At 37.6% G+C, this 15,435-nt stretch overlaps 1 protein-coding gene across 2 annotated transcripts in view; it reads left to right on the top strand.

Moving 5' to 3' along the window:
* The window catches only part of HELZ (helicase with zinc finger), a 165,485-nt gene that overhangs the window by 90,941 nt on the left and 59,109 nt on the right, over positions 1-15,435 (top strand). For both annotated transcript variants that reach the window (XM_012803215.2, XM_023511111.1), the window contains exons 18-20: positions 9,525-9,703; positions 12,756-12,874; positions 14,013-14,158. In XM_012803215.2, coding sequence (XP_012658669.1) covers positions 9,525-9,703; positions 12,756-12,874; positions 14,013-14,158 — 444 coding nt within the window. The remainder of the gene's footprint in view (positions 1-9,524; positions 9,704-12,755; positions 12,875-14,012; positions 14,159-15,435) is intronic.

The raw sequence follows: 15,435 nt of genomic DNA, 5'->3' as shown, positions 1-15,435 counted from the left end.
GTTAAAGTGTCAAAGAAAATTTTAGACTCATAGAGAAAGGTCCTCTGCGTATATATGGACATGAAATGCACTTAAATGCAGGATTGTGGGGGAATAAAAATCCTTTTCTTCAGAAAACAATAAAGAATCATTAAGTGGTTGTTTATTATACCATTTGCTTTCATTGTTATATGAATTAATGTTTAGTTTTGCCATTTTACAAACTAATATGTCATGCCCTAGGTGGTTTGAATACAATTATTGTTTATAAATTAATTTTTAACCATACTTTTGAATCATAACTCACTAACATTTTATTTCTACTTGAGCCCAGGCATGAAAAAAATGAAATTATGCTATTTAATTCTTCAATAACCATAACCAAAGCCATTTGAATGGTTTTAGAATTGCAGTAAAAATAAACAAAAGAGGGAAAAAAGTGGTGTGGCCTGTTAACACAGGTTTTTATGCCATATTCAGAGATAATTATTTTAAGTAGAATCCAGTTGTCGTTAGTAAGAAAATGTCACCTGTATGTAATCACTATAAATGAAAATATGGTATTTATTGGAGGATAAATCAATAACTACTTTGCTTTAGATTCTAATCTTTTTATATTGTAAGTGAAGGTTGAGTAGCCAGCATTTTTGCTGTGTGTTTTTACTTTATTGGAGATAAGTTGTATGTTCTGTTTGCTTTTATTATTGGTAGATTGTGCGTGTGTGCATGTGCATGTGTATGATTGTAGGAAAGGTGATAGCCTTAATTATCATGTTTATTTGTCTTGGAAACAGTGAAGTAAGCCCCTTAAATCTGGGTTGACATTGGGACTATAGAACTAGTTGATGAGTATTAAAATTCATTATTTAGCTAGGTTATATTTAATATTTTTCATGTAAAATTATTTTTTGGAGATTACAATACATGTGCTACATGGATATGTTTAGAATAAGGGGTTATGTTCAAATAGGTAATGTCTATATTGTAATGGTCCAAATACAGACAGTTGCCATGTAGCAGAAAGTCTCACCTGTCTATAATAGTCTCAAGAGTGATTCAGTACAAGATGGAAAAATATTTAAATACGGTGTATTCAAATACAAATTGCATGTTATTTCATTTAGTAAATAGAATAAACTGAGAAAAAGTCTTTCTTCCTCAGATACAGTGGAACCTCTGTAGTTGATCACTTCCCTACCTCGACCTCCTCCTTAAGTTGACCTAATTCTCAGACGTGCACTGCATGTACATATCAGGACAGCAGGCCTCCTTCCTTATGTTGACCGGTTCGTTACAGTCCCTTGGATGGTCAGCTGGCTGAGGTTCTACTGTATTTTCTTGATGACATCCTACATTTAAACCATAGTTTTTTCTTTGGGAAAGGGGTTAACTTGCTAATGTATTTCCTAGGAGGATTGATGCTTTGAATTGTTAGGATTTATTAGCACCATCTATTACATTAACTCAGATTAATTTATAATTTTCTTAATGGACAACAAACAGGATCAATTTGAGAGAAATAGAAAATTAGAATGACTGAGTATCCTGGGATGATTAGCTTTCTCTGAGTTGTTCCAGGATGCAGGGGAAAGAACACCAGAGGGCACTACGTGTCTGCACATGACCGTGAAGACTGGCATTTCCAGGGAGCAAGGCTAATAAAGAGTTCACTGCTTCACAGTATAGTCGAGACCAAGCCCTGGAGAGTGCCACAGTGTGAAAATAGTCACAAATGTTGAATAGTCAATGTCTTTAAATACACATTACTTATGATTAAAATTTATAAAATTCTAATAGGTGACAAGAGTTGAACTGAGCTTAACATATCTGAGGGTGGAGGTTTTAGAAATCATTTTAGATCAAGTGTAGTTTCAGTTTTTGCTTCTTCATTAGAATTAGAAGATTTTAAAATGGAATCAGAGGAAAACATGGTTTCTTTTTGTATATGGTTCTGAAGATCATTATTAGGTTCTGGCACAGTTATGGCTTAGAAGATAGAGGTTATGCATGGAGAAGGCGAGCAGTTAGTACTTTCTGGGCAAATTGAAGGCATTTGTTATTTTAGATTCATCTTTAAAAAAACAAATTTTTTCTGGTATCAAGTCTTTCTGATTCATAGTATCTTAGGTAATGTTTTTGTTTTATACGTTCCTCTTAGGTAATATTTTAAGGTTTTTTAAAAATTTATTGCATGTGATTGTAATAGGTGGATAAAATTTTAGTGAATTAAAATTATATGTTATCAAATTATCTCCTATTTTAAGAATTATTAGAATTCATGTGGGATGTGTGGATTGGTCTGTTTCTGGAAAAAAATCTATAAATTAATTGATACTAATCTGTAATTTAATATTGCTTATATTTTATACTGTGAGCTTGCAGGTATCTTTTGTCACTGTCAGTTCTTTGATTTCAAGAAGTCTGAGGTGTGTTTTAAATGTTGGCATACAATTAAAGTACAGAGAATATATGTAAATCTTTTTTTTATGTTAATAGAGTGAGAGAGTACCAATTGAATTCCAGTACCCGGTACATGTATATGTTGCATAGCTTTGAAGTCTGGGCGTTTGTACCTATTCCTGTTACGCATGTAGTATATATGGTGCCCCTCTCCCTCATCCCTTTCCTCTCCCCTCCCTTTTAAATCTCCAGAGTCCATTATACCACTCGGTGTGTCCTTGTGTGGCTGTAGCTCACCTTCCATTTATAAGTGAGAACAAGCTTCATTTATTTTTCTGGTCCTGAGTTACTTCTCTTAGGATAATGACCTCCATTTTCATCTAAATCGCTGCAAAATACATTATTTCATTCATTCTTATGGCTGAGTAGCATTCCATATTCCATACATACATATATAAACACCACATTTTTTTATCCACTCAATGATTAATAGACACTTAGGTTGATTTCATCCATATCTTTGCAAATGTGAATTGTGCTGCAATAAATATACAAGCGTGGGTATCTTTTTGATATAATGATTTCTTTTCCTTTAGATAGATGCCCAGGTGTGGGATTATAAAATTGAATGGTAGGTCTACTTTTAGTTCCTTGAGAAATATCTGTACTGATCTCCATAGAGGTTGTACTAATTTACACTCCTGCCAACAGCGTATAAGTATTCCCTTTTCACCACATCCAAAGCCAACATCCATTGTTTTTTATTTTAATAATGGCCATTCTAATTGTAGTAAGATGGTATCTCATTGTGTTATTTATTTATTCTTTTTCTGAGACAGAGTCTTATTATGTTGCCCTCAGTAGACGTCACAGCTCATAGCAACCTCAGACTCTCAGGCTTACGCCATTCTCTTGCCTCAGCCTCCCAGGTAACTGAGACTACAGACACCTGCCATGACGCGGCTATTTTTTTTTTTTTTTTTTTTGGTTGCGGTTGTCATTGTTGTTTAGCAGGTCCAGGCCAGGATGGAACCTACCAGCCTAGGTGTATGTGGCTGACATCCTACTCACTGAACAAAACCATCGTGGCCCGTTGTGTTTTTTGTTGTTGTTGTTGTTTGTTTGTTTGTTTTAGGTTTTTGGTTTTTTGAGACAGAGTCTCACTCTGTGGCTCTGGGTAGAGTGTTGTGGTATCCTAGCTCACAGCAACCTCAAACTCTTGGGCTGAAGTGATCCTCATGCCTCAACCTGCCTAGTAGGTGGGAACAGGCATCATTGTGGTTTTAATATGCATTTCTCTGATGATTAGTGATGTTGAACATTTTTTCATATGTTAATTGGCCATTTGTATATTTTCTTTTGAAAAATGCCTGTTCATATCACTTGCGGGCTTTTTAAGGTGGTGGTTTTTTTTTTTCTTGCTGAGTTGTTTGCGTTACTTGTAAATTCTGTATATTGTAGGTTTGTCAGGGTCATGGTTTATAAATAATTTCTCCCATTCTGTCTATTTAGTCTTTATAAAATTTCTTTTGTTATACAGAAGCTTTTTAGATAAAATTCCACTTGTCTATTTTTGTTTTTCTTGCATTTGCTTTTGGGGTCTTAGTCATGAATTCCTTGCCTAGGTCAATGTCCAGAAGAATTTTTCCTAGGTTTTCTTCTAGTATTTTTATAGTTTCTGGTCTTTTAATTCTTTCATCCATCTTGAGTTAATTTTCATATGTGATGAGAGAGAGGTGTTAGTTTCATTTTTCTGTACTGACTAATGTGTACTTTCCCCAAAGTGTGTTTTGCTTGCTTTGTCAAAGATCACTTGGTTGTCAGGGCACGGTTTTATTTCTGGGTTCTCCATTCTGTTCCACTGATCTGTGGGTCCACTTTATGCCAGTCATGCTGTTTTGGTTACCATAGCCTTGCGGTATTTTTTGAAGTCAATAATGTGATGCCTCCAGTTTTGTAATTTTTACTTAAGTAAAATGAATAGTACTTGGCTATTCAGGCTCTATTTTGTTTGTTTGTTTGTTTCCATATGAAGTTTAGAGTTATTTTTTCTAATTCTGTAAAAAATGATGTCAGTATTTTGATAGGGATTGCATTAAATCTGTGGATTACTTTTTAACAATATCAATTCTTCTAAACCATGGGCGCAGGATAGGATGTTTTTCCATTCGTGTCATCCTTATAGTTCTTCTTAAATTTATTCCTAGGGATTGTATTGTTTTGTTTTTTTAATTTTATTTTTTGCAGCTATTGTAAATGAGGTTGAGATCTTGCTTTGGTTCTTAGCTTGGTCACTATTGGTATACAGGTATAGTTATCTATTTTATTTTTTTATTTTAATTTTTTATTTATTTTTTGAGACAGGGTCTTACTATGTCTCCCTAAGAGTGCCATGGCGTCACAGCTCACAGCAACTTCAAACTCTTGGGCTTAAGGATTTCTCTTGCCTCAGCCTCCCAAGTAGCTGGGACTACAGGCATCCAACACAATGCCCGGCTATTTTGTTTTTGTTTCAGTTGTCATTGTTGGTTAGCTGGCCTGGGCTGGGCTTGAACCTGCCAGCCTTGGTGCATGTGGCTGGCGCCGTAACCACTGTGCTATGAGCGCTGGGCCTAGTTATCTATTTATGGTCGAACAAACTTTATGGTCACTCTGTATAAAACCTACACGAACTTTATGGTCACCCTGTATAAAAATGCTATTGATTTTTTAGTTGATTTTATAACCTAAGACTTTGTTAAATTTATTTATTAAATCTAGGTGTAAGATTGTATCATCAGCAAGCAGAGATAATATGACTTCCGTTTTCTCCACTCTCGTTTGCTTCTTTCTCTTGCTTGATTGCTCTGTAAGACTTAAGAGTACCGCTGCTAAATAGAAGTGGTGAACATGGGCATCCTCGTCTTCTCCCGTTTCTTAGGGGAGATACTTTCAACTTTCCCTTATTCAGTATGATGTTGGGTGTGGGTTTGTCAAAATATGCTTTTTTTTTTTTGAGACAGAGCCTCAAGCTGTCACCCTGGGTAGAATGCCGTGGCATCACAGCTCACAGCAACCTCCAACTCCTGGGCTCAAGTGATTCTCTTGCCTCCATCTCCCAAGTAGCTGGGACTACAGGTGCCTGCCACAACGCCTGGCTATTTTTTGGTTGCAGCTGTCATTGTTGTTTGGCGGGCCCTGGCTGGATTTGAACCTGCCAGCTCAGGTGTATGTGGTTGGTGCCTTAGCCACTTGAGCCACAGGCGCTGAGCCCAAAATATGCTTTTTATTATTTTGAGTTATGTTCCCTCTAGGCTGAGTTTTTTGAAGGTTTTTTTTTTTTTTATCATGAAGGGATGCTGGATTTTATCAAATACTTTCTCTGCATCTATTGAGATGACCTTATGGTTTTTGTTTTTAATTCCGGGTTTGTGGTGAATCACATTTATTGACTTGTGTATGTTGAGCTGTCCTTGCATCTCTGGGATGAAGCCCACTGGATTGTGGTGAATTATCTTTTCCATGTTACTGTTGGATTCAGTTTGCTAGTATTTTATTGAGGATTTTTGCATACATTGTTTCTTGGAGGTACTGGCCTGTAGTTTCCCCTTTGTTTTGGTATTGGGGTCTTGCTTTTCACCTAGGCTGGAGTGCAGTGGCATCAAAGCTTGTTTTAAGTGTTTCATGGAGGATTAGAACAGATTGGAGAAGATCAGGAGATTATGTTTTGTATTTTAACCTTCGAGCTGCCTTGGAAACTGCCTTGAGGGACATGCATTGTTGGGCGCCGAGGTGAGGAAATGTGTGTCACCAGGGCATTGGTGGTGATTGAATCCGTGCACAGGGACGAGATTGTCAGGTTCTCAGGGACAGGAGAGAGCTGGAGAGGAAGGCTAGGAAGGGCGTAGAGTCATGGAAGTGAGGGAAGGGGGTGTGCTGGAAGGGAGCAACGACAGAGCTGGTGCCATGGGCCAGCGTTTGCCCACCTGATTTAGTGACGTGGAAGTTACGTCCTTTGATTGGATGGTGGTGAAGCCAGTTGAATCCTCAAAGCAGGGAGTAGGGGGGTTGGTAATGGAGAGGGCAACGACTAGTACTGAGAAGAGATTGGGCAGTGGATGAAGAAGATGAGGAAAGTGAAGGTTCTTTTTAAGGGGGAGAAACTAGAGAATTTTAATTAGATTTTAAAAAGTCATTGATAAGTAAGGTTAAATTCAAACATTACCAATGTTTTTCTCTATAATGAGTATAATTAGATCGCTGTTGTTTTAGATTTGTACTTTCACATACATACAATATTATAAAAGGTCATGTTGTATTTTAAAGTTGCTAGCGAAAATTTGTTTTTTTTTTTACCTAGGCTACTGCCCACCAAACATGCATTCTAAGGGCAAGCACCTTTGACTCTCTTAGCAGTTTCCCCTGATGTTTACTGACATTCTCCTAAATTATATGTATGAAATGCATGAAACATACACGTTATGTAAATTAAAAAATACATAAACTAGGTGGGGTACACTGACTTATTCCTTTAGTCCTAGCACTCTGGGAGGCTGGGCTAGTGTACAGTGGTGTCATTATAGCTTATTGCAACCTCAGACTCCTAAATAAATCCTCCCACCTCAGCCTCTTGAGTAGCTGGGATGACAGATGCATACCACCATGCCAGGGTATTTTTTTATTTATAATTTTTGTAGAGAAAGGGTCTTGCTATGTTGCCCAAGCTGGTCTCACAAACTCTTGGCCTCGAGTGATCTGGCTGCCTTGGCCGTCCAGAGTGCTAGGGTCACACACAGTTTCCCTTGGACAGATCTGTCTGACTTGGACCTTCCAGCTGTCCTTGCTCCCTGCTAAGGCCTCCTCCTCTACTTGTGAATGAGCTCTCTTCCTTTCCTCTGTTCACCTTCTCCTCTCCTCCCTTCTTTTTTCTCTCTTCAGCATACAAATATAGTTTGTTATTTGAAAAAACAGAACCAAAGACTTACCTTGACCCCATCTGCATAAGCAGAATTTTTCTGCTTGGTTGTTGATAAGTAGTACTCCTTGCCCCTACTTCCTCTCTTGAGCTCAAGCTAACAAGATTTCCATCTCTACTTTTACTGTAAAACTGTCATATTGAGGTCATCGTGTTGGTTTTATTGTTGCTCCGTCCCGTGGTCAAGCCCCATTTTACTCACCTTAGCAGCACTGGGCACAGTGACTCCTATTCTCTCTGAAATACTGTCTTCATTTTACTTCCAACATCCCAGACACTCCTGAGTTCTCTCTTATTTCGCTGACTGCTCCTTCCCAGTCTCCGTTACTGGATCCCTCGTCTCTCCTTGGCCCCGAAATGTTGGGGTGATCCTTCAGTCTTTCTGCTTTCTACTTGTGTTTTTGTCTGCTCTTATTCTCCAGATGATCTCATCCAGTCCAAGGTTTATTTTACTTTGTTTTTGAGATAGAATCTCACTATGTCACCCTTGGTAGAGTGCTGTGGCGTCACAGCTCACAGCGACCTCCAACTCTTGGGCTTAAGCTATTCTCTTGCCTCAGCCTCCCAAGTAAGCAGCTGGGACTATGGGCGCCTGCCACAATGCCTGGCTATTTTTTTGTTGCAGTTGATTAGCTGGCCTGGGCCGGGTTCGAAACCACTACCCTCAGTGTATGTGGCTGGCGCTGTAACTACTGTGCTACGGGCGCCTAGCCAGTCGGAGGTTTAGTATTACCCCATGGTACATAGTTTGCCCCAGGCGGTCTCCCAGACTCCAAACTGACATACCACCCTGCTTAATGGAGATCTTCACTTGGATGTCTACTGAATAGCTCCAAAACTGAAGATAATCCCAATTCCCACTCCAAATTGATTTCTCTCTATCACCGCCTTTGTAAACATTACCATCAATCCTAGTTTCAAAAGCATACAATCACCCTTTCTCTTAAATGCTACATCTAGTTCATCATTAATTCTGCCGGCCTTACTCTCAAAACGTCTAGTGAATCTGACCTTTTCCCACCTTTCTAGTAATACCACCCCACTCCCAGCCGCCAGTCTTCTCTTATAATAAACCCCCACCTGGTCTCTTTGCTTCCACTCCTGCTCCAACATTTATCGTCCTCAGTGGTGTGTTGGAACCAACTTGTACCGTCTTGTAACAGCTGATGATGTGCATGTGACATCATGCTGTAGCTTGGAATCAGCCATGATAGTAGTTTCACACCATAGAAATCAGCAAACAATACAAACCCCGCCTGTCCCCTGTCTCCTAACCAGTTGTTAAACATGTGCCAGCACATCACCGTTCATGCCTGTACCCCTAGATATTCTGCCCAGAGAAACAGACTAATCCTTCAACAGCGTAAGTCATGTCATAGAAGTGCCCTGTTGGAGCTTTCTGATGGTTTTCAGAGTAAAGCCAAAGGCTAAATTTATGGTTACTGACAAGTCCTGTGTGATCTGCCTCTATGCTGGAACATGGTAGCTGCCCCCAAAATCTTAGGTGTAAGAGTGAATTAGAGATGGTTGTGTAGGTGGATGGACGGGCGAGTCATTTCTATACTATCTTAGTAATCCATTGCATGAAGCCTATTAGTATTTTTCTTTTTCATTTAATGGAAGAGATGCACGTTAAAGATTTTCTGATCACAATTTAAATTTGTTTTTAAAGTTCTAGAACCTTGGTATGTTTAAGTATAGTTATAATATATTCTAAAGCAAAATGTAAATAACCTTCGAATTTCTATATAAGTACGCAATTCACTATTTTTTATTAGCACAAATCATTAAACTATGCATTCAGTTTATTTCTGTAAGAAAATTCTAGAAAAATGCGATTCCAAAATGGAAAGGTTTTGAACTTAAAAAAATGTGATGCTTATGAAATTTATGTTTATGTGTCATTCTATTGCAAGATTAACACGAACACTTAAAAATAACTAGATATTTATTTTGTGGTAGCGCATGTACTTTCTGTTTAAATTTTATTTTGTAGGGAGGGGAAGTTACAGTGAATATAGTGACAGTTGTCTATTAAGTTCTATTCAAGTAGAGTATTAATAATGGTTATCAGATTTGTTCATTTCTAGATAATGATGTCTTAAAATAATGTTAGTATTTAAATTATTGTATACTATTAAAGGTATTGATAAATGTAAATCAGAAATATGTATATTATCTTCTTTTATAGGGTATATTTCAGAAATCGCTGGGTAAAGACTGTCCACCCAGTTGTGCATCAGTACTGTTTGATCTCAAGTGCACATTCCACCTTTCAGATGCCACAGAAAGAAGATATTCTTAAACATCGAGTGGTTGTTGTTACGTTGAACACTTCCCAGTACCTCTGTCAATTGGACCTTGAACCTGGTATGCTGACTCAGGACACATGGTGTCTCAACAAGTTCAGGGCTTATGAATTCAGTTTAGACTAGGGGTGGGCAAACTGTACCTTACAGGCCAAATCTGTTTGCTTTCTGTTTTTGTAAATAAAGTTTTATTGGGTGGAACATAGCCCTGCCCATGTAGTTAGCTGTTCATTGTCTGTGGATGCTTTCAGGCTACAATAGCTGAGTTGAGCTATTGCAGCAGAGATTGACTACATGGCCCACGTATATATGCATTTATATGGTGTGGCCCTTTACTGAAAAAAAAAATCTGCCAGCTCGTAGTTTAAACATTTTAGTGACTGCTATTCCATTTGTTCTCTAATTCATCAGGTAGTATTTATGATCATGCGAAGAATTCAAATTTGGACAGTGTTGGTGTTTTTCACAGTTTTCTCAAGTTTTTGTGATAGATGCTTTTGCATTAGATGGTATAGAGACGAGAATCGTGGTAGGATTTTTATATTTATATTTAAGTACAGGAACTATGTAAAATCAAACTAATGTTCTGGGAACTTACAGATGTAAGATAATAGGTTGTTTTGGTCAAGAAGGTGAAACATAACCATAAAAGTAGTGTAGCTTTAAAGTAGCGGCTCTAGAAGAATATTTGTCTATTACTGCCAAGTTATAATTATCGCCATTGCTCAACACTTTTTTGCTGTCTCTTTTTGGAATTGCTTTGAGAGCCAATGACAAATTCCTTTGAACATCTGAGTCCCTGGAAGGTAGAGAGTGTTCTCTTCACCTCGTATTCCTGGCACCTGGCCCAGGGTCTAGACACCTGGGGGCCCTTGATAAACTTGTGTTTATCTTAAATGAAGCAATGGTGGCCAAACTTTTTTTGTTTAAGTTGAGAGCAGATTTAATTTTAGAAAGGCTTCCCAATCTTTCTGAGACATGTCTGATGAATCAGATAGGCGATCAAACTGAGCAATACCATTAGGAGTTTAAAAAGGAAGGAGACGTGCCTCTCAGGTAATGAGATTTATTTTCTTGTCCATGCAGCTCAGAGCTGGCTAGTGAGGGCAGTTACAAAAGCAGAGTTTCAGAAATGTTTTTGAACAGTGGCAGCATCATTGGAATGAGTTATATTTCATCCCAAGTGACTTCTTTGAATGGAACAACAGTTATTTGAAATGTAAATTTTGGTATGTTTATTTAACAATCAGTCTCATTACTTGATGATTATACTCTGCATATTGGCCACGGAGATTAGAATCTAAAGCCTTCTCTAATAGTATAGTTTTGTGAGACAGAGTAAAGAATGCCTTTGCAAAGCTAGAGGTTAGAATGATACTTATTAGAAGTCAACTAGTTCCTTTGTTCCGAAGGTTGTTTATAGTTGATTTCATTAGTTCTCATATCAACCCTGTGGAAGTTTATTTTACAGATGGGAAAACGAAGGCTCAGGCTAAGTCAGTCTGATTAAGTTACCTTTTTTAGCTTAAGTGATATCATACCAATTTCATGATTTATCCAGTTCTTGATGCAAGCCTAGCTCTATTTAATTAAAATTTTATCTTAGGAAAACAGATTCTCTCCATGTCCAAGTTTTTCCAGTTTGATCCTTTTTAGGTAATCATTTTCTTTAATTAGTCTTGTAGAACAAAAGTACAAATTCTCCTCAGCAGGGAGAAAAATGCATGCGTCTGTATCATGTTTGGGCCACTGTTGGTAATTCTACACTGGTTATTGGTACTTTTAGCCATAGCCATTTGTTTGAATGGATGATGCTGATGGTTATTATGCCAGTCAGTAAGATTTTAGAAGTTCTCAACTCAAAACAAGTTGCTTTAGAAAGTTGTATAAGCAGATTGTCTGGAACTTTCTGATACTCATAGAGGTAGAAATAAGGATAGAAATACAGGTTAGGTTCCCGAGTCAACTGCCACTGGACTCCAGAGAGTTTAAAACTTTTCCATTCTGTTGAAAAACTATTCTGTATCGTTTGCTATGCTAAAAAGGAGAGAGCCCCCTTCTTCTTACCCTGGTGAGTTAGCAATAGGGGGGGCTGTTTTCTTGTTGTAGTTGTCAGCCGTTGTTTGGCTGGCCTGTGCCGGGCTTGAACCTGCCAGCCTTGGTGCATGAACCTGCCAGCCTTGGTGCATGAACCTGCCAGCCTTGGTGGATGTGGCTGGTGCCATAACTACTGTGCCACGGGTGCCAAGCCTGAAGAACAGTAATTTCTTTTTAGATTAGGGTAGCGTCTTAGACTAAGAAATTATGTAATTTTTTATAGTACATATGTAACCATATACTATATGTATATTTATGGTATATATGTAAAATAAACTTAAGCAATCAAATTAGTGAATTTGCTATTATAATAAGATACTCTTTGTCTTTGGTCCAAGTTTTTTTTTTTTTTAAATAAAATCATAGCTGTGTACATTAATGTAATTATGGGGCACAATGTGCTGGTTTTATATACAGTTTGAAATACTTTCATGCAACTGGTTAACATAGCCTTCACCGCATTTTCTTAGTTATTATGTTAAGACATGTATATTCTACACTCAGATTTAACAGGTCCAAGTTTGATTATCATTTTCTCCTTTATATTGTTAGATTTGGGGTATGATTTTCTTTATCTAAATTTCTGATATGTGTGTTTAGGGCAAAGCTGTTTATGAACCATAATACCATTTATTTATACATGGTGTTTTTCCAAATAAATAGCCAAAGGGCTTTGGGGCTGTCGGTGTTTAGTTGTCCTCTTTTGGTCAAAAACTCCTTTCTTGTGCTTTAGAAATCTTTTCTGTATATGCTGATTCAACAATTCGTCTTTGGGCTCTTGGCACCACATGCATTTATCTTTTATTGACTAAAATAATTATTCTTTTTAACTTCTGTTTTTAAAATGCTGATTAAAATGGACATTGTCTTAAGTGGAGGATAGGTGTTGAAAGCATTCACAACTCAGATTAGAGAACTAAACTGTTTCCTTAGCAGAAAGGAAAATAACTACAATACTTCTCAGTACTTCTTTGCTGTTGTAATAGGCTTTACTATGTTTACGTTGTACTTTCTAGGGTTTTTTACCCATATTTTATTAGATGAAGCTGCCCAAGCCATGGAGTGTGAAACCATTATGCCTCTAGCATTAGCAACTAAAAACACTCGGATAGTCTTGGCTGGTGATCACATGCAGGTAAATCCCTCTGAGTCACTGTATTGAAAGTAACTTTTAGTTGTATTTTGATGTTTAATATTCTACTTTTCTCTATTCAGCACTCTATGAAATTGTGCTGTATATTTTAGTTTAAGTGCTTTAAATGGGTCTGTACTAACAGTAAAAATTGTTAATATTCTGAAGAAAAATGACTATCCCCTCGACTCTGTTTTCTTTGGAGAGATAGTTGGAGAGATTGAGAGCCCATCAGTGCTACGGTTTTTATGTTTATTAACTTGAAGCTCCGTTCTCTCTAGTATGAATATCTGATTCTTTATATGACAGCATTTAAACAATTCTTTCTATAATTTATCAACTCTGTCTCTAATATTTATTTTTCTGAAAGGTCAATGTTTGATATCATAGAAAATAGAGGGCTTGATTAAAAATTACAGTAAAAAGCTTAAAGAATATATAAGCGTCTGTGTGTTTGAATACTGCTAAGGAAGAAAGAGAAATACAATTTTTTCTATTAAGATCTATTTTATAAAGTTGCAATTTTGGATTCTTTCTCTTCTGCCATAGTTGATTGAACATTATAGCTGTCAAGATATCTAGGAAAGAATTGACGGTAGAGGAACAAATTCTGTTTCTGTTTCTTTGCCCAACTTAGTTTGATTTTGTTCTTTAGCAGTAAAAGGCATAACAGACCATGGCTCCTTATACTTTGACATCAAGAGGGCTGTTTTGTTAACTGTTAAAAATAATTCTTTAAGTCATAGGCTGTGTGGGCGTCTAACCAACTCATCATTCCAGATAATTGATCAATTTTAGTGAAACAACTGTTTGGACTTGCCCAATGATGCAATGAGTTACATCCTGTCATTATTGAAGTAGTAGCTATTCATTTTGTTGGTAGAGGAGCCCTTTATTAATCTGTATATAGAAACTATAAAGTTTAGGTTGTTGTAAAGCAGTGAAGTTAGAAATTTTAGCCTAATTCTTAATAGTAGTAAAATTGGTCATAGAAGGTATTATTGGTTTTGCTCACTCTAGCATTTAGCATGCAGAGGTCTTAGTATGTCAGAAGTTTTTACATATCAGACATTTTATAAGTAGGTTAAAAAATACTATTGTGTATTTAGTTAAATTTTCTCTATATGTTTGTCTGTTACAGCTCAGTCCTTTTGTTTACAGCGAGTTTGCCAGGGAGAGAAACCTCCATGTTTCCTTACTTGATAGGCTCTATGAGCATTACCCTGCTGAGTTTCCATGTAGGATCCTCTTATGTGAGAACTACCGCTCTCATGAAGCTATCATCAAGTAGGTGTGAACTGCTCCCTGTGCGTCACACTGCCCGGGGTCTGGTGGGAGGGAACTCAAACCCACACTCTTACTGGGGACTGATTATTCCCAACAGAGTTACAGGATGTCCCTCTAGTGGTGCAAGTTATACTCAATTAAAACTTTTTAAAAAATTCATTTGTTTTTTCTAGATACCATTAATTGGATGTGTTAAATTTTATGCCTATAAAAGATCACTTCAGGCTGGCATGGTGGTTCATGCCTGTAATCCTAGCACTTTGGGAGGCTGAAGTGGATAGATTGCTTGAGCTCAGGCATTCGAGACCAGCCTGGGCTATAGCCAGACCCCATCTCTTCAGTCAGTCAATTGATAGCTAGGTAGATCAATAGATAGATAAATAAACAAATAAAAATAGAAAAATTATCTGGGTGTGGTGCCGTGTGCCTCTGGTCTCAGCTACTTGGGAGGCTGGTACAGAAGAATTGCTTGAGCCTAAGAGCTCAAAACTGCAGTGAGCCATGGTTCCAGATTGCTCTCCACCCTGAGCAAGTGAAGAGACCCTGCCCACCAAAAAAAGACCACTTCAAAGGTCAGGGTTGTAATTTTTCACAAATAGGTTCCATTAGCTATGACATTATTTTTCCATGACTAAAATTGTAATCTGTATGAAAAACTATATGCTCTAATAGATGGAGTCCCCAGAATATAATGGCTTGCGTATATGTCTGTGGCTGTTATATGTACAGGTGCAAGGAACGTGTTCTAAAGGAAAGGAAGAAAGGAAAGAAGAAAGAGAGCAAAACCACGAAACTTATTAATAAGTCTTAATAAGTCTTTAGAAGATTTCTAGTAAATACAGTATCCATCTGTAACATGAGCATATTATAAATGGCAGCTGATGGATAGTCACAACCTAAGCACACCATGTAACCTGCATCCAGATCAAGAAACAGAACATTCCCAATCTTTTGGAAAGTCTCTTTCCACCTCTTTCTAGTCACTACCCCCACCGTACTTACACTTTAAAAAAATGAGTATGATTTGGCAGAGCCCGTAGCTCAGTGGGTAGGGAGCTGGCCACATACCCCGAGGCTGGTAGGTTTGAACCGGCCCAGGCCAGCTAAAACAACAATGGCAACTACAACAACAACAAAAAAAAAAAATAGCCAGGCATTGTGGCAGGTGCCTGTAGTCCCAGTTACTTGGGGGGCTGAGGTAAGATAATCTCATAAACCCAAGAGTTTGAGGTTGCTGTGAGCTGTGATGCCATGGCACTCTGCCCAGGGTAACAGCT

The sequence above is a fragment of the Otolemur garnettii genome, unplaced genomic scaffold (assembly GCF_000181295.1).
Source record: "Otolemur garnettii isolate 467f Iridium unplaced genomic scaffold, OtoGar3 scaffold00018, whole genome shotgun sequence".
NCBI lineage: Eukaryota > Metazoa > Chordata > Mammalia > Primates > Galagidae > Otolemur > Otolemur garnettii.
This window is presented reverse-complemented; position numbering and strand designations above follow the sequence as displayed.